Raw genomic sequence first — 27951 nt, 5'->3', positions numbered from 1 at the left:
ATATGCAGATGCTCAGTGTTTGCTGTCTTTCCATTCTTGGCGTGGATTTCTGGAGAGCGAGGGCTTCATCTTGTGTTCTGTGTTTATTCTCTTGCTAAGAATAAAGGACTTTAGTTTCAGCCTCCCAACAGTTGGGAAAAGGAATGACATACTTCTCAAATTCTCGAGGTGTAAATTTTCAAGAAAAAAAGCCACCAGATCTTATTATAAACACATTGGACCAGCGTTCTTGGGGCTCTCCTCACAGTGGGCCCCAGAACTATATGTCAGTCCAGGCAGCCTGCATTTTAAGGGAACAGGAGCCAAATCCCCTGCTTGCACTAAGGTTGGTGCTGATGGAGGCAATGTTGAGTCTTTAAAGTAAATTAGGGAACTTTTAACATCTCAAGAGGGGAAATTGGCAGTTTCCCCAGTGACATAATTACAGGACAGCATGTAATGTGTAATTAAACTTAACTGTGAAGCGAGCGGTTGGAACAAAGCTTGGTGGCCCATCACTTTTGGTTCCCATAGTGTTGACAGATCATCCCCTCCCCATCTCCCCAAAACGGCTTCAGCAGCAATTGCTCCTAATTCTTTTTTAAATGAAATTATATGTTGCCAGTTAAACACATTTCATGTAAAGGAGCCTTTTTAGTTTGAGTGACGTTTTCCTTCTAGATGATCTGGAGCACAGAATCCATTTAGAATAACAAGGACCCAAGACAGCCTTGCTGGGACTCCAACATGACTCTCTGTCTAATCATTCATTTAAATACTTCATTCTTGGCTTTTATTTCTCTTCTTTCTTTGACCAGGGTTCACAAGTCGGAGGCTTGTTGTTTTTCTGTACAGTGTCTTTTCATGTTTTAAAAATAGTGGCATTAATTCCATTGATTGTGAATATCCGAGCTGTGACTGCCAATCGGGACCTCTTGAGCGTGTGACTGTGTGTGATTAGATTTGCTAATTGCACTGGGAGGCAGCATTTCTGACAGCCAGGCCAGCAGTTTGCGTGCAAGGCTTCGGGCCCCAGGACGAGCTCATTGTTCAGTGTGGGCTTGGTTTTATCTCCAAAGACCTGCCATCTGAGGAAGGCTGGTCCATGTGCATTCATGACTGCTGGGTACAGCCCTGTGCGCTGCGCTCACACCCCTGAGTTCTGAAGGTCCCGGATTCGGTACCTGAAACCTAAAGCAGGTCTAAAACACGGTATTTGTTGAGAACCACTGTGCTACGACCTCCCTGGCTGCAGCTGTCCTTCGGGTGGCTGGTCCGTCTGGAATGGAAGCCCAGTTAGCAGCTATCTTGGGGTGCCCCAGATGACTTTGTCCCCGATATGCTGAGCCGTGGGTGAATCACTGCTGACTTTTGGTTTTAAATTGTATTCATGTGACCAGAGTCCAGCCAGTGTGAGCAAACTGCCCACCAAATCGGAAGGCATTTCGTATCGGTGTAATATAATGTAGGTGGCAGTGATCCCAATGGTCCCATCGTATTCTGCAAAAATAGCTTTCCCCTTAGGAGCTGTTCAATACACCTGGTGTGCCCAGGAGTGTTTGAACACTGTCAGGTGATTTTATTTTTACCTTGACCTTAATTTTATCAACTTTTTCCCTGTGTTGGTAAAACCCAAGATTCCAAAGTTTAGCATAAGTCATAAGTAATAGAGACTACTCTTCTTGTGTTTTATAAAGCAACTGAAACACTGTTAGTAACAAATATAACAACCCTTGTAACTAACTTCTCTCTGGCTGGTTTATCGATGTTATTCTGTACGAGGGTCCATATACTTGGAGGCTGTTGGAATTCATGACCTTGATCTGTGCCATTCATACCTATTTACAAACGTGCGATTCCTAAGGCAGGGAAGCCAGCATGGCTGGCATTTCAGTTCTTGAAGGTCAGTGTTCCTTTAGCACAGGACCTTTGCACACGCAGTTCCCTGGCTCAGTCTCTCCTTTCTGCATCCCTGCCCCACGGCCCCCCTCATTCCCACGCATTCTTTAGGACTTCATCCTCTGGCTCCTTTTTGTTTTCTGGTTTATTTCCTTGGTTTTGCTTCCGTATGCACTCACTCAATTTGGAATTACATTATTATTATTATTATTATTATTATTATTATTATTATTTGATCCTTATCTCTTTCAAACATGACATTTTTGAGCAGGGACTATGTCTCTCTTTGACGTTTGTCCTCACTGTCTAAATTATTTGTTAACTATTTGATGCATTGAATCCTTGCTCAGTGTCACTTCCCTCTTCCCCTCCGAGGTCCTTCATCGTTGTAGGTGATTTGTGTCTGAGGATCAAAACTGGAACCCGACTTGGCAGAACTCTGCCTGTCAGTGAGCTGGTTCGACCATCAGAATGGCCACCGTTCAGGACTGATGAGCCCATGGTGTTAGCCTTACACCAAGTCTGTTACAGCAGCCATGGGAACCTGTGTATGTTACAGGAGTACCTATGAGTCTGTATCAGCAAGTGACTGAGAAGACACCGTTTAGGGAGTTATTTTGGCAGAGGGGGCAGGTCAGCTGCGAGCCTGGCAGCCTGGGGCCCCACAGTGCGGGGCAGAACGGGAGAAGTGCTGTCAGAAAGTCACAGACAGGCTGTGGGCTGTAGAGAAAGGGACTGCATGCGGTGTTCTGGAGAAAGTGACCTGGCTTGGGTCAGGGGAGGGGACATACAGACCAGTGCAGGAGGGGCAGGGGGCCAGAGAGGTGTCAGGGAAGCAGTTTCCACTAAGAGCCCCCCATGGACATAGTCCTGCAGATGCTGTCCACGGAGGAGATCTCTTCTTTGGCAGCCGTAGCCCAGATCCGGACGCTTAGAGAGAATGAGATGGAATGAGATGAAGTTGTTCTAAAAGGCTAGGTTTATAGATGAAAAATTTCATTCCCACATGCCATTAACTGCAAGTGTGGCTTAGTTTCTTAATTAGGTTTCAGTAAGTAACTTGCCCACTGGAGCTCATTTAATATGTGTATCAGAGTCATGTGATTGGAGAATGTTGACTGACATTGTCCAGAAGAGGATGGGAAGCATTCTCCCTCCTCCCCTTTGCTCCCCTTCAAACCAGAGGGAGTGTAGGATCTGAGTGAAGTGGGCGGACAAGGTGTGGTCTTTCTTAGGAGTTTGTTGTATCACTCGCCCTCCTGGAAGGTGTCAGTTAAGTGAGTTCTATCCAAACACGTCCCAATCTATGCAGAGCGTGACTTGGCTCTAAGACGGCAGTAACTGTTACGACGCTGGTGACGAGTTCCCAGTGGGGAATGAGGCTTGAGAGATGTCAGGCCTCATTTTTCATCCAACAGTGACTGCCAGACAGCGCCAGCATCCCGGCGCCTGGCGCTCCTCGGAGGGGACAGAGGCATCTGTATTCTGCAGCCCAGCGACGAGTGAGTCAGAGTCCCGCCTTGCCATCTGGAGATTTATGGCGACGCTTCCCCAGGATGTGGAGGGGCTTCTCTGATCATCACGATCCCTTTCCCAGGCGCCTCCGCGGCCTGCGCACCTCTGGGTGCAATGTTGACAGGCCCCTGGGGAGAGAACCCAGAATCAGTGTCTCCCCTCCGAGGCTCCCCCCTGGAGGAAGCGTACTGCCTCCGCATTGCCTCTCATGTGCATCTTCTCGCAGAGAGAGACATGTCCTTGAAAATGTGCAGACAACACCAAGTAGGTAGAAGGGGACCGCTAGCAGTGCCCAACTTCCTGGGAGCCTGCAGCAAGGAAAGCTGTCCACCTTGCAAGTGCCATCCCCTCGTGTCTTCCCAGTGGATTGCAAGCCCCGAAGGTGGTATTCTGTTCGTGCGTGTATTTTCAGCATCTGGCAAGGTACTCAGCATAGTAAACGTTTAAAGAAACGACTGCAATGACTAGATCCCAGGGAGTGGAAGGGAGTGGGGCTCGGGTTTTAACAGTAGGGATGAGGGAGTAGACTTCCTTGCCTTTCATGGTGTGGTCCCTGGCCCCCAGCAGTGTCAGCACCTCCGGGTGCTGCTTAGAAAGACAGGAACCAGGCTGTCACCTCTCCGCCCCCCCCCTGCCGCCGCCCCTGGGTGGGAATCTGCATGCATTTAGCAAGCGTCTGCGGAGATCTGTGAGTGCTTTATGTTTGAGAAGACCAAGCGTAGCGTAGAATATAGCTGCAAAATAAGAAGCTTTGCCCTATCTGGTGTGGCTCAATGGGTAGAGTGTCAGCCTGCTCACCAAAAGGTTATGAGTTCGATTCCCAGTCAAGGGCACGTACCTGGGTTGCAGGTTCGATGCCTGGCCCCTGTCAGGGTGTGTGGAGGAGGCAACCAATCAATGTCTCTCTCTCATATTGATGTTTTTTTCTCTCTCTCTCTCCTTCCCTTACTCCCTCCCTTCTACTCTTAAAAAAAAATCAATGGGAAAAGAATGAGGATTAACAAAAAAATAAAATGAAAGTAATGAGCTTTCACACACAGATGCAAGGGCATGCAAGTGGCTAGCACCTAAGCAGGACGCAGTGGAGCCTGGCCACCTTCGGGCACCGTCCCTCCCTCAGTGGCTGTGCTTGGGTGACCTACAGGACTAGCATCCTGGGCCGTTTCTGAACCTTCACCTCTAGCACCCCCAGCTGGTCAGTCTGACGCCCTGGCTTGGAATAGGAGCCTTCCATGTTCCCACGAAGCAGATCAGACCCCAGCATGGAGGTCTGGGGCTTGCCCTGCACTCCGGGTGCTGGCCCCGCACATCTTAACTGCTAGACAGCAGGCCCGCGGCTCAACTCCAAGGCAGATTCCTCGCCGTCAGGTGTCCTGCCTTGATGGTCTGTGAGGACCAGACGAATGGGTCACTCAAGAGTTTGCACCTGGTAATCACTCCGGGTGTATTCCCTCTAGTTTCATGTGAGGTCAGATCCACTTAACCATGTCACAGGGCATTATTTGGCGAGGGGATACATGCACAGTGTTGTGCAAACACCACCTCCATTGAGTTCCAAGACCTCATAATTAGCATCAACCCCAAAGAAAACCCACACCTGTCAGCAGTTGCTCCCGGACCCCCAAACCTCAGCCCTGGGCAACTCCAATCTGAATTCTCTATGAATTTTAACTCTTACTGATATTTTTTATTAGTCACAGAAAAAATAAAAAACCAAAATCAGATTCATTTCATCTTCCACCTCCTCTCATTGCTTTCCATGTCTTTAAAACCAGGAGGTTTGCTGGGAGTGTAGACATGGCATAACTTGCCATCATTGTTTCGAAAAGTGTGGGCCCAAGCTAGCAGCGCCCACATTTCCTGAGAGTATGCAGGTTCGTGGGTCCACCCTAAACACTGAACCGTAATTCTGGGGGTGGGGCCCAGCGATCTGGGTTTTAGTAAGTTTTCAGATGATTCTAATGCAAGCTCAAGTTAGAGAACCGCTGCTTTATATAAACAAGACGTGCCCAGCTGGCGTGGCTCACTGGTTGAGTGTTGACCTATGAACCAGGAGGTCACGATTTAATTCCTGGTCAGAGCACAAGCCCAGGTTGTAGGCTTGATCCCCAGGAAGGGGCGTGCAGGAGGCAGCCGACGGATGATTCTCTCTCATTGATGTTTCCATCTCTCTCCCTCCCCCTTCCTCTCTGAAATCAATAAAAATATATTTAAATAGGCAAGATCTTACCGTCCTTGGGCCCAGGTACACACATCCTGGCATAGAGAGGAGCCTGCTGGCCGGTGTCTCGGATGCAGTGACGTCAGGGTCCCAGTGCAGGCACAGACACGTCATCCCTGCTGGCATCACCCTTCCCTTCTCTGCCACCAGCTGCGGCCCCCGGGGAGGGCTTGGCAGCAGTGCGGAGGGGTTGCTGGGTGTGTCTCCCACAGCCGCGCACTCCTTGCACTTTATCAAAGCGCAGGCACTGTTGCTTTTCGGTTGATTAATGTTCAATTCTCCGTCTATTATGAACCTCCAGGCTTTAATTACTACACCATTACCCAGTCGATTCCTTGCCATTTGATATTTATGGCTTTTATTATGCTTCTGTCTGTGCAACTGCCTGATTTTATTCTGGAAGGATTTCACCTCATTAGCCGGGTTTTTACCATTCTTCTCATTTGTCTGGGTTTTTACTTATCTCGGTGTGTGCTTCCTACGAGTACTTCGTGTTTTTACCAGCAGGACCGCTTGTTTGTTCTGTTCCTCCGTTTCCCGGGGTGCTTTGTTCTTTTGTCCTTGGAAACGGCGCTTGGCACACCCTGCTCTGGTGTCCGGCACATCTCAGCAGCTGGTGCCACGGCCCTGCCGAGGCCTGCGGCCTGGATATGCCAGGGACAGCCGCCTCCCGCTAGGTGGCCAGTTAGGGCTCACGGAAGGTGTGCAGTGGGGCTCGTTTCTTTGTAGAAGAGAGTTCTGCTCAAAATAATTGCTCAGTGTGCCCAGCAGTGCTTTGCTAACACTCCCTTCCTCGGCCACCCTGTGCCTCAGAAGAATGTACGGCTTGGTTTGCTTGCATATTTTTTAAAATATGTTTTTATGGATTTCAGAGAGGAAGAGGGAGGGAGAGAGAGATAGAACATCAATGATGAGAGAGAATCATTGATCGGCTGCCTCCTGCACACTCCCCACTGGTGATGTGCCCGCAACCCAGGCATGTGCCCCTGACCGGAATTGGACCCAGGACCCTTCAGTCCGCAGGCCGATGCTCCATCCACTGAGCCAAACCAGCTGGGGCTTGCTTGCCGGGAGCCGGTCCATCCTTGCTGTTTCAAGGGACCTGGCATATATGGCATACGGCTCTTAATATGTTTGCTCAATTGGACCCCGGCACTTGCTTGTGTATTTTTTTAGGTTCCTCCCTGAACCTGCTGAATAAGAGCTTGGGGAACAGCCCAGCACTCTGTTTACCCTCCAAATGGTTCGGAGGTTGGTGCCCATTCCAGTTAGACAATCACTCGTCTAAAGAGACCCTGGTTGGACCTGACTACGCAGGAATAATGTTCACTCCCCCTGAGTGCTGCCTGTCAGAGAGCAAGATCAGTCCTCTCTGTGGCAGCCAGTTTTGTTTTCTGTGGGGTGTGTTTTCCCCACAGCTGCTCCTAGAGCCGTATGTCACCGTGGTCGGCAAACTGCGGCTCGCGAGCCACATGCGGCTCTTTGACCCCTTCAGTGTGGCTCTTCCACAAAATACCACGTGCGAGTGTGCACGTACAGTGCGATTGAAACTTCGGAAGAGCTGGTATTTTGTGGAAGAGCCACACTGAAGGGGCCAAAGAGCCACATGTGGCTCACGAGCCGTGGTTTGCCGAGCCGCAGTTTGCCGACCACTGCCATATGAATATCTTGGTAAAGCAGACAGCAGCACCTGGAGCAAGAGGTCATGTGGTCAGGATAGCAATAGTAGACCAGTTGTCTTCAGCATTGATGTTTCTTTCTCACCCTCTCCGTTCATCCCTGGGGATCAAACCCACAACCCAGGCATGTGCCCTGACCGGGAATCCAACCATGACCTCCTGGTTCATAGGTCAGTGCTCAACCATTGAGCCACACTGGCCTGGTTATTTTTCCCTTACAGTTGACTTCCAATATTATTTTGTTTGTGGTTCAGGGGTACAAAGACTCATGGTTAGACAGTCATATATGTGATTTCACTTACATGTGGAATCTAAAAAACAAAACAAATGAACGAACAAAACAGAAGCAGACTCACAGATACAGAGAGCAGACTGATGGCTGCAGTGGGGAGCCGGTGGGGAGCTGGCTGGGAAAGGTGAAGGGATGGAGAAGTGCGGGTTGGCAGTCACAGAACAGTCACAGGGATGTACAGGACAGCACAGGGATAGTCACTAATATTGCCTTAGCTGTGAATGGTGCCAGGTGGGGACTGGAACTATTAGGGGGACACTCTATACTGTTTAAGATTATGTAACCACAGCACAAGTTTATACACGGTCCTTGGTGGCCGTGAGGAGACCACAGTGCTTCATGTGACCCTCAGAGTCGAAGCAGCATGAACAAGAAGCCTCCTAGGTGAGGGCTGTGGGAGGAACCCTCCAGCTCACTCCAGGCCTGGCTACAGCGAAACAGGAAGGACTGGACTTGCCCCCAACAGGGAGCACCCTGCAGCAGGGGAGGGAAGCGTGTCCATGACAACAGGCTGGATCAGGCCCGTGACAGGATGCCAAGACTGAGAGAGCAGGTGGCCCAGGGGGCAGAGAAGGAGTGGGCTTGAGTGTGGCCGGCCTGGTACTCAGCATTTAGTGGTCACACAGGTTTGTGATCTGGGCCACTGGGAACTCAGTCGACATTTATGGAACTAAAACCGGTGGGGACGGTTCGCACAGCTCCGGTCACTGACCCGAGAGAGCGTCACTCATCTTCAGGGATAAATGAGATAAGGGAGACCCTGGGACCTTTGTCCAGGAGGGCCTGGATTTATGGACTCCTTTCAGTGAGGTCGAGGACATGAATCAAGGTTCTCTTAGCCTCTTGGACATGAAATCCATGGAGTTTATGGTGGCCTATATGTGAAGGTGATTGTAAGCTATGACAGGGCGGGAAGAGATTTGGAAATGGAAGATCTCAGAAATTGCATTCCATGCCAGCCACGGCTACTCAAGGATCCAAGCACCTCACCTCTTCCTCTTGCTTCAACAGTTTTAATAGGATAATAAATACCTGCCTATAAGTCATGCAGACTTACCGGGGATCAGTGGGTAGATCTATGTATATATACCCTATAAACTGTAGTGTTGTATAAAACGTGTGGTACTTGATATTGCACCAATACCCATGTTGTATTCTATAAAACACGCGACAGTTACGGCTTCCTTAGGTGTGAGACGTGTTCTAGGGTGAGTCGTCATAGCAGGTTTTAATGCCCCATCCATCATGGTGTCTGTCCCAGTGTGTTTGCTCTTAGAACTGAAGAGGGAGGGAAAAATAAAGATGAAAAATAGGCCCTGATATTTCTAAATGGGGCTTTTCAAACTGTTTTAGGCCAACACAGTTAATACCAGAATATTGGAATTGAATATCGGTATAGCAGTGCTTTAAATTTGTAAAGAAGCTACCGTCCAGTTTAAGAATTGTTTCTCATTATAGTAACATCTAATTACTAACACTCATCATCATAGCCTTTTCTGAAATATTTCTGCAAGGGTGTTGACCTGAAAACCTACACAGGCACCTTTAAAGATCTGTGTCTAAGGAAATCAGTCCAGGAGGAGGGCCTGCTTTTCCTTAGGTGGTGGGTTAATACGATAAGATGGATGGCGTGTTAAAGAGTAAAGAGCAGGGCTTCTCCAGGCTGATTTACATATTGATTACTTAAATTACTCCTTAATTTAGTGCAGGCTAATAAACTGTGCCTTGGAAATGTTTCCAGAGCATTTATTGGCTGCAGTAATTCTACCTACAGTGTATGCAGATTGCAGCCTCATTAAATATTGATATGCTCATGAAATGTTAATCAGATGTTAATGTGAAGTGCAGGGGAAGGTCCTGGCTGGGAGCTGGCTGGAGACCACCTGTCTCCGGTCTTTATGTTCTGTCTTCTGGCTCTGTTTCTCCGTTCATGGCCCCTCATCAGGAGGTTCAGATTGGCTCCTGGATGCCTGTGTCTCCTAGACACGATTTGTAAAAGAGAAATAAAGACTCCCCATGGGTGGGAATTTAATTGTTCTGCCTCCTGCTTCCTGAGCTGGAATTCGTGGCTAGAACCAGAGAGGATTCTGTTCAGGAAGATTGTGCAGAAGAGACCGACCGTGAGGAGGAGCTAGACTTTCCAGGGCCCCACCGTGTCCTTCCCAGGTCAGCGGGAGAAGGGGTTTGGATGGAGTTTACCTACAGTTTCTTCAGAGATACGCCAGCCCAGAACCGGTGCTTCCTAAAGAGACTGCAAGAAAGACTTTTTATCCTAACTCCCAGGGACAGTAAAGGCTGTGCTCCTGGTGATCCTCAGTGCACTCTCCCCGGGCTCCCCTTTTCCAAACCAGTCAGGGCACCACTCACTTGTCTAAACCTCGTGATTAGCCTCTGAGTCTTAGAATGACAAGGGGAGTTATATCATCACTCAAAGACATTCTCTAATGTACTATTTTGCAAAACTCGCTTGCCCCGGTGGCTCCGTGGTGAGAGTGTCAGCCTGTGCACCAAAGGGTTGCAGGTTCAATGCCTGGCCCTGGTCAGGGCATGTGCGTGAAGCAACCAATTGATGTGTCTCTCACATTGACGTTCCTCTCTCTCTTCCTCCCACCCACCCTTCCACTCTTACTAAAATAAAAACAATGGGAAAAAAAATACCCTTGGGTGAAGATTAACAGCAACAGTTTTCTCCATGGGCGTCTCTGTAAGTGACAACAGCAAGTAAAGCCCCCTCTCCCAGGGTCTCAGAGGCGGTGGGAGAGGAGGGAAATGGGTGGGTTTAGGTGCCACGGTACCTGCTGAGAATACACTGAGAGGACAGTTCGGCCCTGGCCCCGAGCGCCTGGCTTGGTGAGCTGGGGTGGCTGTTTCTCGGCTCCGGCATAGCCCTGCCCTCTGTGACCCGTCCCTTCCTGCTTACAGATTGTGCTTGAGAACAGCAGCCGAGAAGACAAGCACGAGTGTCCCTTCGGCCGCAGTAGCATCGAGCTGACCAAGATGCTGTGTGAGATCCTGAAAGTGGGCGAGCTGCGTAAGTACCCTTGTTGTCCGCCCGCATGGGGATGACGCTGGGCAGAGAGCAGCTTCCAGGGTCGTGCCTTGACCCACACGAAGAACTCCCCAAATGCTGCCGGCTCTTCCCTGGGGTCGCGTGCACCGAACTTCCTTTGGCTCACATCCACAGCATAGGTGTATCTGCGTGTCTGCTCTGGGAACAAATGTGGTTAAAACCTGTAAGAATGGGAGAGTGGCAGGTACCGTGACTGCATTTCAAATTTTATAAAAATGAGTATGTATTAAAACAGCCTTGAATTTAATACTCGGTTGGGAAAAAGACCTATGAATTTCTTTTTTAAAAAAAATCCAGTTTCTAGCCTACCAGTAGATCGCTTTCTTTCCTTTCCTTTGCAACAGTTTTTCTCTATAATGGAAAAAATTGAGAGCCTTAATGAGATCTCTTGCTGCCAGTATCCCACTTGTTTAAAATGCCTTCTCCAAGAAAGAAGGAATTATTGGAGAAAATGGGTAGCAGCTCGTGAAACATCTGGTTGGAGATACGCTTCTTGCTCATTTCTTACTTCTATTACACAGTTTAAGAGAGGACACCTACAAAAGGAGGGCATGATCATTGTCTTCCCTTTGCCTATTGGCATCGTTCGGCTTTTACCTGTGAAAGAGAGTCGGATGGAACCTGGCTGACAATTATCATCAATATTGAGCCTCTGTAAGGCGTCCACCTCCCATCCCCTCCACCACCGACGGAGCTGACACGCACATAAATCTTCCCCTGCGCTTAATAAAGTGGGCGCCAGGGAACACTGCTGGCGCCAGAGGGATGCTGGGTGTGTGGTGTTACGGTGGAAGCATAAAGATTCCGTCACCTGCTTGAGAGCTGACATGATGAATGGGAAGAAGTCGGCGATGAAATTGGAAGGGGGCTGTGTTTTATTTGCAGTGTAGAGCTGGCTACGGTATGGCTAAAGTAAACTAGAACATTCAGGACTTAGCAGGAAAAAACTAAGAAGCTGAGCCTGTTTGACTAAGCCCAGCAGTCACGCTTCCTTCCCGGGTGGGTGGGAACTGACGCTGAGGGAGCAGCCGTGAAGTTCCTTACTGATGAGCCCCAGTCCGGGCATTTCTCCGTGATGGGAGCAGCCGGGCCTGGGAGAGTTCTGCGTCAGTCTGCGCGCGTCTCTGCTTGCTGATGTAACGTGTCGGTTCACCTGGCCTGGATGTGACTCTCTTCCTGCTCCTCCTCAGACTCTCTCGCTGAGATTTCTGTCTGCTGCGTGGCTCACTGGGGGTTCAGCTGACGGGTCAAGGTCCTGAATCAAATCAGTCCTGCTGAACTCCCTCGTCTGACAACGGTGACTATTTCATGTTAATCTCAACTTCATGGGAAAACTGTAGAAAATCACTGGCTAAAGAGCATTGCAAACAATCTAAGACCTTTAGAAATTGGAGACCATCATGCTCTACCCCCCAAGCTCTCCCCGTCCTGCTCTACCTGTCATGCTCTACCCAGCATGCTCTACCCGTCATGCTCTACCCAGCATGCTCTACTCATAATGCCCTCAAGTCCCGGTTGGTGCCCATGTTGTCCTTTCCTGCCCCTCCCCTTTCCCGTCCTCCCTCTTGGCCTGCTTTGGCTCTCAGCTCTCATCCTAGTGGCTTCAGAAGGGCTGCCCTTCAGCACTGTGACTGTCATTCCCAGCTCCCTGCTCTCCTCTGCCCAACGGACATATGTCTCTACTGCTGCAAGTTCACACAGAACAGAGACGATAGAGGACAAGGGGGCCATCAGGAAGAATTGGCAGCTGGGTTCTGCCTCTGCCACTTTCCAGCTCATGTCCTTGGCTGACGTACTCACAGGCCTCACGGAACTCTTACCCCCTATACCAATAGCATAGAGTACTTACTGCATATACTTGATAGCATGTTGTTTTGAGCCGGCATCCGCCGCATGCATCTTGCTTACCGAGTCTCTGGACGGCATCATTTTCTCTGTGCTTGATCTGATCTCACGTTGGGTTGGGCAGGAAGATGCTGTCCAGCCTGGTAGCTGGGAGCACGAGGCTGAACTGTGCAGCAAGGTGTATAGTGGGCTGTACCATCCAGGTGTGCAGAAGTGCGCCCTGTGGTCGTCTCAGTGACAAAATGGCCTGTGGACACCTTTCTCAGAACGTCTCCATCCTAAGCAGCACAGGATTAGCATTGTGTTCATCTTGGCTTGTTTGTAGGTAACCTCAGTGGCTGGAATTGCAGTCATAGGAGTTGAAGGGGTACCCTGGGAACAGATAATATTCAACCCAAGGGGACTAACTTGGAAAAGATCAAATTCCAGGCAGTGTGAGGACAGGTTCGACGTGGATCACTGAGGTCTGCTGGTGGGCAATGTGGTGGCAAAGTCTGTGCAGACAGTGAATGTCAGCTCTGGGGTTTAGGAGTTGGGCATTAGGGTGGGTACAGAGCAGCCCTCCTGGACCTGGGAGAAACTGGTAGTCAAGCCAGCTCCTGTGGGCTGAGATATTAGAGTGGGGATGCAGGCAGATATCTCGGGGAGCTCTGTGGGTACCCCAGACGCTGCCCTTGCACTGTAGGTTATTCTGAACCCCACCTTCTTCTAGAAGGATGGCTGTCAACATTCTGCCACAGGTCGCTCAGCACCTGGCCAGGCCTGGTCTCTGCAGTGAAGCTGAGCTTGGACAGTGGGGCCCTCACATACGCAGGGCAGGTTCCCTTCGTCTAAGACGATGAATGATTCGTTCATTTGTTCATAAAAGTCTATTACCTACTTACCATGTGCCAGGGACTGTGATAGACACGGCCGGTGAAAAGGTGAACGAGATATGGTCCCTGATCCCAGAGGCTTCCACTTCAGAAAGTATTATAAGTCATTTCATATATATGTATCTACACTAATAAAAGAGAAACATGGTAATTGGCGTACGACCGCTACCCTTCCCATTGGCTAATCAGGGCAATATGCAAATTAACTGTCAGCCAAGATGGCGGCCGGCAGCCAGGCAGCTTGAAACTAACATGAGGCTTGCTTGCTTCAGTGATGGAGGACTCAAACGTTCCCCGCCTGCCGCTGCAGGCCTCTGAGCCTGCAGTTTCAAACATTGTAACAAATACAGACGCTAAACAAAACTCCAGAAACCTGGGATCTCAGAGCTGGAGTTGATACAGAGTTTCGATGATAGAACCGAAACAAAACAGATACCTGCTTTCAGGAGCGGAGGCCTAAGAGCTGGAGCCTCAGAGCTAAAGCTGGCCCAGAATAAAAAAGAAAAAAAGGAGCAGTTGGGAGCTTCAGTCCCAGCCTGAAAACAGCCCTCAGCCCCTCACCCAGACTGGCCAGGCACCCCAGTGGGGACCCCCACCCTGAAGGGTGTATGACCAGCTGCAAACAGCCATCATCCCCTCATCCAGGCTGGCCAGGTACCCCAGTGGGGCCCCCACCCTGGTCCAGGACACCCTTCAGGGCAAACCAGCTGGCCCCCACCCGTGCACCAGGCCTCTATCCTATATAGTAAAAGGGTAATATGCCTCCCAGCACTGGGATCAGCAGAGCCACGAGGCCTCCTGGCACCAGGATCAGCGTGACAGTGGGCATCGCCCAAACCCCCTGATCGCCCTGCGGTTCTGTGTGTGACAGGGAGCGGGGCCACAACCTCCCTATCCATCCTGCTCTGTTCGTGACAGGGGAAGGCGCCCCAACCCCCTGATCGGCCCTGCTCTGTGGGTGATAGAGGGCGGCGCCCCAACCCCCTGATCCACCCTGCTCTGTGTGTGACAGGGGGCGGTGCCCCAACTCCCCTATCGGCCCTACTCTGTGAGTGACAGGGGGCAGCGCCCCAACCCCCTGATTGGCCCTGCTCTGTGCATGACAGGGGGTGGCGCCACAACCTCCCCATCCACTCTGCCTTGAGTGTGACAGGGGATGGTGCCCCAACCCCCCAATCGGCCCTACCCTGAGCGTGACTGAGGGTGGCATCGCAACCTCCCAATCCGCCCTGCTCTGTGCATGACAGGGGGCAGCGCCCCAGCTCCCCAATTGGCCCTTCTCTGAGCCCGACCTGGGGCTGCACCTAGGGATTGGGCCTGCCCTCTGCCACCCGGGAGCAGGCCTAAGCCAGCAGGTCGTTATCTCCCAAGGGGTCCCAGACTGTGAGAGGGCACAGGCTGGGACCCCCCCCCCCCCCGCGAGTGCACAAATTTTTGTGCACCGGGCCTCTAGTGTGTATGTATATATATATATATATACACACACACACACACACACACGTACGTATATGTGTATAAATGTATAAATCTGTTTGTATATGGTATGTCTATATGTATGTCTATACATATGTCTATATATGTGTGTGTGTGTGTGTGTGTATACATATATTTAAATGCCTTTTTCAGTTCTAAGCCTGATTTTTGCAGTGTTTTGATAGTTAAGGTTCCAGGTTGACCAGTAGCTCAGCATCTATTGCAAAGGCCCCTCCCTGTACATTCTGCAAGGCTAATAAAAGGCTCCTGCATCTCTGAGGGCAACATGCCCAAATGAGTTGTTTTCTGCTCATAAAATATTAAAGGATTGCTACATTCTGATTGAGTACCAGGCATCAGATGATGAAACAGCCTGTGGTAAGAGGGAAATTGCTTTTTAATGGATTGCCTTGTGCCCATTGCCATATTAAATAAGCTACTAATATGAAAAACAAATCAGAGCGCACCCTTGTGTGGAAGGAGACGTCTATTTTTCTTCTGAGAAAATTAGTTTCATAAATAAATCCATCATCTTTGGGCTGGGTTGGGCCTGCTTTTCTCCATTTCTAAGTTCATGGTTTTTCTCAGATTTGAGTCAGTGATTGACCCATGGCCACATTAGAGCCTTGGGAGATGTGGCACAGACGAAGAGGTACGTGAGTGTGTGGAGTCACTAAGATGAAGAGGAGAGGAGCCGGGCAGTTCTAAATGCACGTGTGCAGAACCCATGGACACGGACAGATGCAGCGGGAGAGATGCTGGGGGTGAAAGCTGGGGGAAATGCAGGGTTGAGTGGGTCACAGGGGAAAAGGGGACATCTATAATACTTTTAACAATAAAGATAATTTTTTAAAATTTCAGGCAGTGAGAAGTGTAGATGGAAAGGCCAGGAGGGGCAGAGAATTCTGCGTCCATGTGGGAGCCAATAGAAGAATGTTAATAGGCAGAAACATCCCAGTCCTGGGCATGAAATCCTAGAATTGGGGTATGTTTTCTGGGTGTGACAAGAACTCGTGAGCATGAGACTGTCCAGGGCCAGGGGCAGGGATAGTCCTGGTCCGGGCACTGTATCCACCCGGGGCTTTCGCTGCAGGTAATGGGAATCCCAACTCAGAATGGCCAAAGTGAGAAGAACGTCTGTTGAATGTCATACTGTCAGAGTGGAGTAGGTCCTAGCGTTGGTTGACTGCTCAGTGATGTCATGGAGGACCCAAGGTGTCTCCATCGTGTGGCTCTGCCATCCTGGGTATAGCACCTTTGTGCTGAATCTGGTAGAACAGTGGCCCCCATGGCCCCACGGAGCAGGGGGCTGTCTTCCCGTGAGCCTCCTAGGTTTGCGGAAATGTCTCCAAGCATTTCTCTCATATCTAAGTGGCTAGCACCATGGCCTGAGCCCTTGCCTAACCCAGACATTGAGGAGGGGAGTGGAACCTTCTGGATGTCAGACTCCCTAGTGTGGAGGTGCAGCCCACCTTTCCTGGGTAGTTGGCCACGGGATGCTGGGCAGGTAAAGGAAATCGGGGCTGGTTAAGGCAGGGAAAATAGTGCAGTTCTGTCCCTTTACTCTCAGGAGTCTGCTCTGCCTGTTCCTTGCTGCTGCAGAAAACTGTAACAGATGACATCAGATTGCAGCCCCCTGACAGTGCCTCTATTGGGAATTGGGGGAATGCAGTGATAGGTTTTGTTTGTTTTTGTTTTTTTAATGTAGCAATATCAGAGGTTGCAGAAATACAGAAATTGAGCCTTTATTGTAAATGCATTTCATTTTTCATTACTAAGAGGACTATGGTCCACTCCCTTACTCCCCTTTAGCAAATGGATATTTCCACTTCCTCAGGCATGCCTTTGCGTGTGGGTTAGTCTCAGGTGTGTTTTGAAAGGCAGAATGCACATGCCTTTGCAGTGTGTGCCTCCATATTTCTCTGAAACAGTTTTGCCATCTTCCCCTGTTTGGCCATGTATAATTAGGGTAAAACTTAACCACTGCTCCGTTTAAAAAAACAAAACAAATAAGATTGGAAATCTAAAAAATCTTACAGCCTGCAAATAAAATGTTCAGCATCTCCTTACTTTGTCTTCCAGTGGCAATATTTATTATAACACGCCGTGGCGCTGCATGGAGCGCCTTGTATAATTTATCACCCAGACACCTTCGCTTTAGCAAGTAAAAATAACCCAGATGCGCCATCCGAAGGACTCTCTGCAGAGCAGCGGCAATTAGAACAGACACTTAACTCCGGGACACTGGCGTTCCGTACTTTGAGAAGGACCATCCATCACTTTCACTCTCACAACATCCTGGCTAAAGAAAACTCAAGAACATGCGCTTTTAACAAGGAATTCTCTTAAGGTCCCTCCCCGCTCCTGATACTCATACTCGCTGGTGCCCACGCTCCATGGGAAGTCGAAGCCTCTTGCATCTTGACTTTGTCTTGAATATTCTGATTCCACTTCTGCTTTCCTATTCTACATCAACCTTAGGTTTAAAGGAAAAAACGAGCAACAAACCAAAACAAATCCTCTGAATATTCCAGGCCTGCGCCCACCAGGATGGGTAATTATTGTCACAAGGCAGGAGGAGTGCATGGGAGAGTATCCCATTCACTAGGAGAAGCCCTGGGTAACGTGGCCGATGGGAGCTCCCAGGGTCCCAAGGAGCTGTCCCTTTGTCCAGAGGGTGAGCCACATTTCTGTCCACTCCCCAATTTGTACCATGGGGCACGACCCTCATCATTGTCATCTTCACCATCATCTTCCTCAATCTGAGATGAGTGTTTTATTTTTAAAAAATATTTTTATTGATTTCAGAGAGGAAGGAAGAAGGGGAGAGAGAGATAGAAACATCAGTGGTGAGAGAATCATGGATCAGCTTCCTCCTGCAGGCCCCCCCCACTCGGGATCGAGCCCACAACCTGGGCATGTGCCCTGACCGGGAATCGAACTGTGACCTCCTGGTTCATAGGTCCAAGCTCAACCACTGAGCCACGCCAGCCAGGCTGAAAGTGTTTTCTTAATTGTAACATGCTGACTGGTGAAGGAAATATTCACCCGAATACGCACAGACATAAAGACACCGGGATATACAGTGCACGGAGTGGCTGTCCAGGATCGGAAAGCGCTGTGATGGTGTGCGGTGGCGTGTTGGTGTTTTGGAAGGCGGTCCTTGTAAATACTTCTGAAATCACAGTGTCAGTTCATCTCCGCAGGGAGCGACTGCTGAGAGACTAAACTTGGCAGTTAAAGGAGAGTATATCAAGCACAGCTCAATTACACATGGTGACAGTAATTTATATTTACCATGAGCTCCGTGAGGACTTGCTCCATTTTGCATTATTTGTGAGATGATACATAGCATCCATTCCTCTGGTCTCTTAAGTTATCAACTGAGAGGGCAGCCTGATTGACTTGCCTCCTAATGAGGAGAGACACGGGCATATGGGGAAATGCAGGTGCCCACTGGCTTCTCCTATGCCCTGTAACCTTCAGGGACCCCTCGAAGGTCATGGCTGAGTGACTGACTGCTTGGTCCCTCCTCTGACACTGGCTGGGGGAGGGCGTCGCGCCTTCCTCTAAACTCCTGTAGTGTTTCCCCTTTCCCTCTGTGGTTATACTTCCTCCTGTTTTATTAACATTTTCTTTAACTCAGGGCCCTCCTTATAGTTGAAGTGGTTTATAGAGAAGCATAAAGAAAATTCAAAAATAAATCAGTGGTGAAAACAAAGGCCCCTAGAAATAAAATAAAACAATGGCTTATGAATGTTTGCCAAGGACGTGTTGTAGAGGCCTTTGTATTGACTCGTGTCGGACCTTCAACTTAGCGCAAAGTTTTGCTTGTGTCCGGGAAGCGAGAGGAGCTCAGGACCAGAGCATAGTCCCGGGTACGTCGCGCACGGGGGAGCACAGGTGCACCCCAGACGCTAATTTTAGCTAATGCTACAGTGGTGCCTGAGGACATGTCGTGCCATTTGTTAAAGGTGATTGAATGGGATGCAGTTTTAGCATCATTAAAAAAAAAACTATTATAAAGTGACAAGCAACATTATATTTAAAATGGTGATGACAAAAGAGTTCTGGGGATGGGAGTGGGGCATTCCTAGGGGGAAAAGGGAACATCTGTAATACTTGCAACAATAGAGGTTAAAAAACCCAAACTGATAGCTAATATTTACCATTATTATTTCTCCTTGATCTGGAAGACACAGACAAATGCAGGGGGAGTTCATTGATAGAAACAAAGTATTTTAATAAAACTTATTTATCTGGAAATCCCTGAAGAAACAAAGAAAAAGCTGTTAGAGTTCATGTAATTTAGGAGAGCAGGTACCTAGCAGAGAAGCAAGCCTGGGCAGCATTTCTATATGTCAGCAGTAATTAGGTAATTATGAAATGCATAAAAAAGGAATTTTTTTAGCAGTGGTAATGAAAATGTAAACTGTTGCAGAATAATCTTAACATTTTGGACTTAGGTGAAGAAAACGATAAGACTTTGCTAAAATATGCAACACCAGTTTCAAATACATTAGCAAGTGTTATCCCAGGTGGGACATTAATATTGTGATGAAAATGTAAGTTCCTCCAAATGAGTGCGCAGGCTCTTCATTGATATTTCTCTCCCTCTCTCTTCCTCTCTGAAATCAATAATATAATTTAAAAAAAAAACCACTTGCTGATTTAAAGATAAGTAGAAAGTACTTATCAAGACAAACAAAAACACACTACTTCCATTTATTAGCTGCTTCCCCTGTCCAGACCAACCCCAAGGGCAGTACTCCGTGGACCCTGATGTCTTCATTTGCCAGCGAGGGGCCCAGGCCTCTGGGAGCGGTTGAGTAGACTGAGGTCCGCCTGGCATTAGATGCGGCTAACCATTGGGCTATGGTGGTGTCTCTATGCTTCTCTGTTGCGCAATGCTGCCCACTGCCGCCGTCGCCTTTCAAACCACCCATCTTACAAACCTCCTGCTCAGTAAGCCCCGTTCAGATTAGACTCGGCGTGAATCGCCTCTCGTCCCAGCCTCTGCACGGCCAGTGCGTGGCATGTGGTCTGCACTTAAGGGTTTATCGCATGAACAGAGCAGCTTTCCTGGCTGGAGGGTCGGTTCCAATGTCCTTTTCAGACATGGGTAAGTTTCCTGTGAGCTTTGTGCTGTACCCTGAGACCTCTCAACACCGCCCTTTTCTTAATGAAGACGGATTCAGACCAAAGGGCTCTTCTTCATCCCTCCCCCTCCTCCTCCTCAGGGTAACTTGATGAGAAGGCCTACCGAGTCCCCATGTGAATTAGAAATAACACCACCGTCTGTTCGCTGAAGAGGAAAAAAAAAATCTATTTTCAATCTCGTGTTTCAGAACACACAGCTGTGTGACTTCCTAACGTATGATAGTCCCAGCTGCCTGCAGACAGCCTCAGCCTGCTGCCTCGTTCCTGCCTGTCCCCAACCCCGGGACATGGGTGAACTTTAACCAGGGCCGAGCTCGGACTCCAGTGAGGACCCGCAGAGGGCAGTCAGGGCTCCCCCAGAGACAGACAGGGACTCCCCCAAAGACACCTCCTGCCCAAGCAGGTGAGTCCAGGCCCTGGGACCCAAAGGAGCCAGGTCCGCTGGGACGGTGGCTCTGGGCTAGGATGCCGAGCTGTCCCGTCCTTGCGGGTCAGTCCCAGGTGGCTGCCCACTTGTCTGTGGAATGTGCTCGCTCCCTGCCTCCAGGGAGCAGGACACCGTGTTGGTCCCGGCAAACCAGCCGATCTGGCTTCCCTTCCCTCGGCATCCCTGGGGTTTGGCCGTGAGCAGATGGCCGCGTGGCCGGAGTGTCTTCAGAAGTATGAATCATCGCCTTGCTCCCTGAAGGAGCTATTTTGAGCTTCCTAATTGCATATTTCCATGTTGTTTTTTCATCGAGTGAGTAAGGAGGATGACTTGCGTTTTTAAAAATAGACTTCTGCAGGCTCCTTTGCTCATGTGTCTTGCGTAACCCAGCCCAGTGATTCCTGAACTTGGCCGCGCCTCCAGTTTGCTCAGGGAGCTTCTGTGAAGTGTAAATCCCTGGGCTGGACCCAGAAATCAGTGAACAACCTACCAGTTCCCTCCTGGGCCACCTGATGATGGTGATTCCGATCATGGTTAAACGGGTATTTTCATGGGGTGGTAAGAGCTCTGGGCTGGGCACTAGGAGACCCAGATTCTAGTCCAGTGATGGCGAACCTTTTGGGCTCGGCGTGTCAGCAATTTGAAAAACCCTAACTTAACTCTGGTGCCGGGTCACATATAGAAATTTTTTGATATTTGCAACCATAGTAAAACAAAGACTTATATTTTTGATATTTATTTTATATATTTAAATGCCATTTAACAAAGAAAAATCAACCAAAAAAATGAGTTCGCGTGTCACAGGTTCGCCATCACTGTTCTAGTCCAAGCCCCATTACCGACCCCTCTAGACAAGGCCCTTCTCCCAGGCCTCCTCAGTTTCCTCCACTGTGAATGCTGTCATTGCCCAGCGGCCTCCAGCCCCCAGGCTGCTGTGTTAGCAGGTCCTCTGCATGTGCCGGCAGGCGACTCTCACCACTCCCTGAGTTCCCTAGAGTCCGGCCAGCGTCAGTTCTTGGGTCACATGTGTAGAACCGAGGTTAGCTTTGGGTTCTGGGTAAGAGGATGCACGCAAGTAACAAAGACTGGTCAGGAGGGGCTTCTAAGGTGAGGGCACCGGGGGGGACGGTTTCCCCCTGCAGACAGGACCACACAGATCTCTTAAACACTACCTATAGTTAGATGTGCTTTTCCCACCGTGAGTGTTGTTATTCTTTGAAATACCAACTTTATTTCAAGCCAAGAGTTCTTTTAAAAGAATTCAGCCTTAATTTTGCTAGAACCCATCAAGGAAATGGCAAAAAAACAAAAACAAACAAACAAACAAAATTCCTCTCGCCCGGCCAGCATGGCTCAAGTAGTTGAGCATCGACCCATGAACCAGGAGTCACGGTTTGATTCTTGGTCAGGGCACTTGCCCGGGTTATGGGCTCGATCCCCAGTGTGGGTGTACAGGAGGCAGCCGATCAGTGATTCTCTCTCATCGTTAATGTTTCTATCTCTCTCCCTCTCCATTGCTCTCTGAAATCAGTAAAAAAAAATTCCTCTCCTTCTTCACCAGGCTGATTTCACCCATCTTTTCCTCCCCCTGGGTCTGGTGGCTTACACCCGCCCCGCCCCCCCAGCCATTCCTTGCACCCAGGAGTGTTTCAGTCACCCTGAAACTGAGAGGGAGAAAGCCTCCGTTCACATGCTACCTCCCGTTTCTGCATGCCACACCCACCCCCTCCCCAGGAGCTGGCTCTGACGTCTCTCTGGCCTTTATCAGCTATTTAGTAGTTTGATAAATTGATTTTTCCTGGAGCCCATAAGATAAGACAAAATCGGAGAGAACTGCGGACTAATTGGCCATCCTGACTGTCGGGGTCAGAACGCATTCCACTGCTTTATCATGCCACGGACTGCGTGAGAGGGCACCCCTCACTTAGGGCCTCTTGGGGGTGACTGCTCTGACCATATTTTTTTTTTAATGGAAACAAAAATATAAAACTGAAGTAAATTGAACCCTCTGGCTGCTGATCAGTGTTGGTTCTCTCTTGGGACACGGGTTGTCTTGGGGCATGGCTGAGTGATGGGAAGAGGGGCCCTTGTGAACCTCTCACAGTCCCTGTGCTGTGTGGCTGCCCGCATTTGTGCAGGAGATCCTAACACACCTTCTGTTGTTTCTGAATACTCCTCTTGAATCATGACCTTGAGTCATTTGACTTCTACCTTTGAATAGTTCATGAGAAGTGGTTTTTGGCATTTAATCTCAGAAGCAGGGCGGGGTGGGGGGGTGGGGGTAGGAGGCAGTCAGATGGGTGGTTCTCCTGAAGTGATTGCGAGTAGCAAGTCTCCAAGGGCACCGAGTCACTCCGGGAGCTCAGAATCGTGCTTTGAAAATGGGATGAAGCAGTGTTGAGAGTGCTTCACAGAGAGCACAGTGCTTCGTTCACAGGCGTGTAGACGGGGTGCAGTACAAAATGTGTTTCCTGCTGGGGTCACAGCTCAGGAAGCGCAAAAGGCACCCCCGCACACACCGCATCATAAGGAGCTCACCTTGAAGCAACTAGCAACAAACCATTGTCTGTCTGCACATTAATGCAGGGACCACCCAGATTTTTACTCACACGTGTCATCCGTCAGAGCTCATCGTAAGGGGTGAGTCTCGCCTGCCGCACAGTAATGCAAGTGGGGCTGACCACCGTGGAAGTCCCCACATCCTTCCTGCTCACATCTCTCTCGGTTCCACTTCCGGTTCTTGCTGATCTCCCCACGCCCCGGGCTCGTTCCTCCTCGGAGGGCTTCTTTATAGATTAGAAAGGAGAGTCCTAGGTGACATTTCCTGCGTGTACATAAGGGGGAGCCACAAGACACTTCTTTGGAGGAAAGGATGCAGCCGGGCCTTTGTGTCAAAATGCCTGGAGCGTTAAGACACTTGTGTGTTTGTGATGTACATCAGTGAAGAGAATATTCTGTTTTAAATAATCCCAACAGAAAGCCATCAGCCGCTGTCTGCCTACCAGCCTGCATGTGAAACCCAAGCAGAGGGTCTGATGAAAGGATCAAGGCCCTCCGTTCCCCTGTGCTCCTCTCACACACAGCGGAGGGAACTCAGGGGAGCAGGCTGGGAGTGAGAAAGCCATTGCAGGGTCCCGACTCACACAATCCGTGAGACTGCCTCACGCCCACTCATCCCAGGCAGTGGGACATCCCCTAGTGCTTCAGGCTTTAAAGGCTCCATAAGCTGGCCTCCGTCTGCTTTTCTCACCTACGTTCTTTACAAGTCAAACAGCAAAACAAAAACCCTCAAACCTAGGACCACAACCAGCTTGCGTTTTGTTATGTAGAAGCGGCTCATTGGCAGTTCCCTAAACAAGCCAGATACCTCCGTGGTCCCTTGGCTGCTTGGCATCCACTCACAGGTGCTCTTGTTCTAGTGCCAACCTGGCACCTGTGGCCCAGGTAATCGCCACAAAACCTGTGGGGACCCTCCCACTCATTTGAATTCCTTGTGCTTCTACTGGGCACCTGCCATGCTCCCGGGACAGCACTGAGGTGCCGCCAGAGAAGACCTGCTTCTGGCCTCCCCCGCTCGCTCCTGAGGACCAGGCTCCCAGGACTGGACGACGGCTAGTGAGCACCTGCATGCCCCGCCCTGGTGCTAGGCGCCGGGACTTGACTGAAGAGAAGCTGAAAGTCTGCAGTGGGATTGTCTTTATGCTCCTCGGTGACTTAGCTCTAGCGGGAGTGCAACCAGGTGGATTAAACTATTCAGAGGTATAGCAACCTCGCCAGGCATCGTTCAGCAAAGAGGAGTTCTAAGTTCTACAGAAATAAAAGAAAAGACTAATAGGACTGCTTTCCCCACAGTAAGCCCTTGGTTTCCATTACTGTTTAGAAAAGTGGTAGTTTATAGCATATGTTTTATTCTAAATTTCCTTTATTATAAGTATTAGAGAGGATCGGCATTTTCATTTTAAAATAAATGATCTCATAATAGCCCTTGCTTTCTTTCTATCGCTTCTCTACCAAAAAAATAAAAAATGTCACAAGCTTGGCCAGCATGGCTCAGTGGTCGAGTGTCAATCTATGAACCAGGAGGTCACGGTTTAATGCCCGGTCGGGGCACATGGCTGGGTTACGGGCTCGATCCCCAGTGGGCAGCGTGCGTGCAGGAGGCAGCTGATCAAGGATTCTCTAGCATCATTGATTCTGTCTCTCCCTCTCCCTTCCTCTCTGAAATCAATAAAAGTATATATATATATTTTTTTAAAATCATATGAAACCAGCATCCTATCCTCTATATGTGTATGTATTTGTAAGATTATAAAATCAGCACATTCAAAATAAAGTATATTGCCGAAATTTTAGAAAATGAGAAAAATGTTTAAAGAAAATTAAAGCGCCCTGCCTTCCGCCACCAGGAGGCGACAGCCATAGGCCTGTGTGCCTTTCCTCCCACCTCCGCTTGCCTGCCTCTGCGTCCTCACACCGTCTGCGTGTGTACATGTTTGCATGCACATTCATGTTAAAACCGTGAGATCCTACTGCCTCTGCAGACCAGATCCTGTTTTCCTTCTCTTCACTCAAAATTATCATATCTTTAACATTTTTGTGTATCTTGAGATATCCTTCAAGAATATATTCTTCGATGACTATACAGATCATTCCATTGTGTGGCTATATCAGAATTTTAGGCAATAGATGTCTACTTTTATATGGGAAAGTTTTTCCTGTTTTTCACTATTATAAATATCTCTGGGATGGTTACCTTTGTAGATAAATCTTGGGGTCATCTTTAATCTTTTCCTTAGAATAAATTCTTAGACTTAAAATGGCCAGGCATGCATGTCCCTAAGTGCTGAATACTTATTGCTAAATGATTCCCTGATAAGGTTATATTTTTTAAAATGTATATTTTTATTGATTTAAGAGAGGAAGGGAGAGAGAGAGAGAAAGATAGAAACATCAATGATGAGAGAGAATTATTGATTGGCTGTCTCCTGCATGCCTCACACTGGGGATAGAGCCTGCAACCCGGGCATGTGCCCCAACCAGGAATCAAACCGTGACCTCCTGGTTCATAAGTCGATGCTCAACCACTGAGCCACCCAGATTGGGCTGATAAGATGATCTTGATGCTATGTCCCCTCAACTGAATGTGACGGAGGACCTGGTCACCACAGTAAGAACTGTCATAAAAAGAACCAAACCCCAAGATACCTTTGTTAGCTCGGGAGTTCAAAATGTCTTCCTCTTGGCTATTTTATGAGAAATGGTAAGACATTTTGACATATGTTTGGCCATTTACATCTTGTGTATCAAAATGATTGGTTTTATTCTAATTACATGAGGATTGCACATGCCTTATGTGTGTCAATAGGGAGATGCCAATGGCATGGCCAGGCAGCATGTGTTTGAGATAGGGACCAGGATGGTTAGTTCTTTGAAATAACGAGAATGGATGGCTCTATTGGAACATATATAGGGTGATGATTTTCCTTAAGACATTTCATACTATTTTAAAAATAGCTTAAAATAGAGGAGCTATACATTGATTTGCATTCTGAGTAGTAACAAATTAAATTGGGGGACACAAGCCCCTTTTTCAGAGGACACCCCTTTTAAAAGCCCCTCGTTTAGTCCTTTAGACTCTTCATCCACCTTGGAGAACGCTCTTCCCTTTCTTGAGTGGCCAAAAGTCTATAGGGTAGTTTGGGTTGTAATTTATTTGTAAGGTTTTAGATTCTTTTTATTTAATACTTTTAAAAATTAATTTTATTGTTGAGAGTATTACAGATGTCTCCCATTTTCCCCCTTTTGTCCCCCTGCACCCATCCCACCCCCCAGGCCTTTACCTGTCTATAGTCTGTGTCCATGGGCTATGCATATATGCTTATAAGTGCTTTGGTTAATGTCTTCCCACCCTCCTTCCCACCTTCCCTCTGAGATACGTCAGTCTGTTTCATGCTTCCATGTCTGTAGGCCTATCTTGTTTATCAATTTATTTTTTTCCTTAGATTACACATACCATGTGACATTTTTATTCAAGGGTAGTCCCTGAGACTCAAAAGTACTTTAAATTATATAGGAGATTTAAATTAAAGAGAATGCCCCTCTCCATCCTCAACTTGTTTCTTCCTGAATCCCAGCTCCCCTATCCTTTGTCATTGCCTATGCTAATGTATAGTGTGTGTGTGTGTGTGTGTGTGTGTGTGTGTGTGTGTGTGTGTGAGAGAGAGAGAGAGAGAGAGAGAGAGAGAATAGAACAGAACTCGTTATTTCTAATGGCTGAATAATATTTCAAAGTAATGTCTGACCTAAGATAATGCTTGAAATGTGAGCACAAACCATGTTAGGTTTACCCACAAGGAATTTTGTTCATGTTAATCCGATGGAGAATGGAAGGGCCCCTTAGACAATGTTCTGGGCTAGTGTTAGTAGAGAATATACTGTAGAATGAACTTGTTCTTTCTAAGTTATTCCAAACAAAGGAAGATAATACAAAACCTAATTGTGCTCTTGACTTGCTGCATTTATTTAAATTGTATAAACTAATTAAGTTTGGGGGAGAAGAGCCATAAGCTAAAAGTATACCACCAGGAGCTCTCTCAGGACTTCTCTCTAGGAGAGTTAATCAAAACATACAAAATTGATTCTGATATATATATATATATAAAATAGATTCTAAAAAGAGAGGAAGGGAGAGGGAGAGAGAGGTAGAAACATCAATGATGAGAGAGGAACAGCGATCGGCTGCCTCCTGCACATCCCCCACTGGGGATCAAGACCACAATCCAGGCATGTGCCCTGGCTGGGAATCAAACTGGGGACCTCTTGGTGCATGGGACGGACGATGCTCATCCACTGAGCCACACCAGCCAACCGTCATTCTGTTCTTGAACAATAATCCTACTCACGACTAAAATACCGCTATGAAATCCCTTGCGGATTTCTTCCTGAGAGTGTGAAGCCAGCTTTGAGTAAAACAGAGTTTTTTTTCTTAGAATTGGAAGTGTGAGGTGTGTATGTGCATGTATGTGGGTGGGAGGGACGCATGATTCATTCTCTCCTTCCTACAACCATGTAAATGGAATTGCACAGTAGGTAGCCTTTCGTGCCTGGCTCCTTTCACTCGATATAATGTTTCTGAGAGTCATCTGGGCTGTTATGCTCTGTGTTGATGCCAGGTGTGCTTTTTGTTGTTTTGCTTTGTTTTCCCTTCTCCTTTAGTCGGGTTTGTAGAGGTATAATTAGCACAGTAACTTTCACCCTCTTCAGGTGTACAGTTCTTTCCTTTTATAAAGATATGCAGTCATGTAATCACCACCACAATCAGGATATACACTATTTGCATCTCTCTAAAAAAGGCCCACGTTGACAATTTCTTTTGCCTTTGACCACTAGAAGGTCATGGAGGGCAAGTGTTGAAGTTAATTGATTGCTATCAACCTCCTTATCTATTTAACTTTCAGGATTACCCAAAGGTAACCTGAGGAGAATGCCCCCCACCCCCACACTTGTGAACCATATA

General features: G+C 48.4%; 1 protein-coding gene across 3 annotated transcripts in view; it reads left to right on the top strand.

The window, feature by feature from the left end:
• The window catches only part of ELMO1 (engulfment and cell motility 1), a 391973-nt gene that overhangs the window by 209759 nt on the left and 154263 nt on the right, over positions 1 to 27951 (top strand). For all 3 annotated transcript variants that reach the window (XM_059655863.1, XM_059655865.1, XM_059655862.1), the window contains one exon: positions 10508 to 10616. In XM_059655863.1, the coding sequence (XP_059511846.1) occupies positions 10508 to 10616 (109 nt within the window). The remainder of the gene's footprint in view (positions 1 to 10507; positions 10617 to 27951) is intronic.

This window comes from Myotis daubentonii, chromosome 10 (genome assembly GCF_963259705.1).
Source record: "Myotis daubentonii chromosome 10, mMyoDau2.1, whole genome shotgun sequence".
NCBI lineage: Eukaryota > Metazoa > Chordata > Mammalia > Chiroptera > Vespertilionidae > Myotis > Myotis daubentonii.
This window is presented reverse-complemented; position numbering and strand designations above follow the sequence as displayed.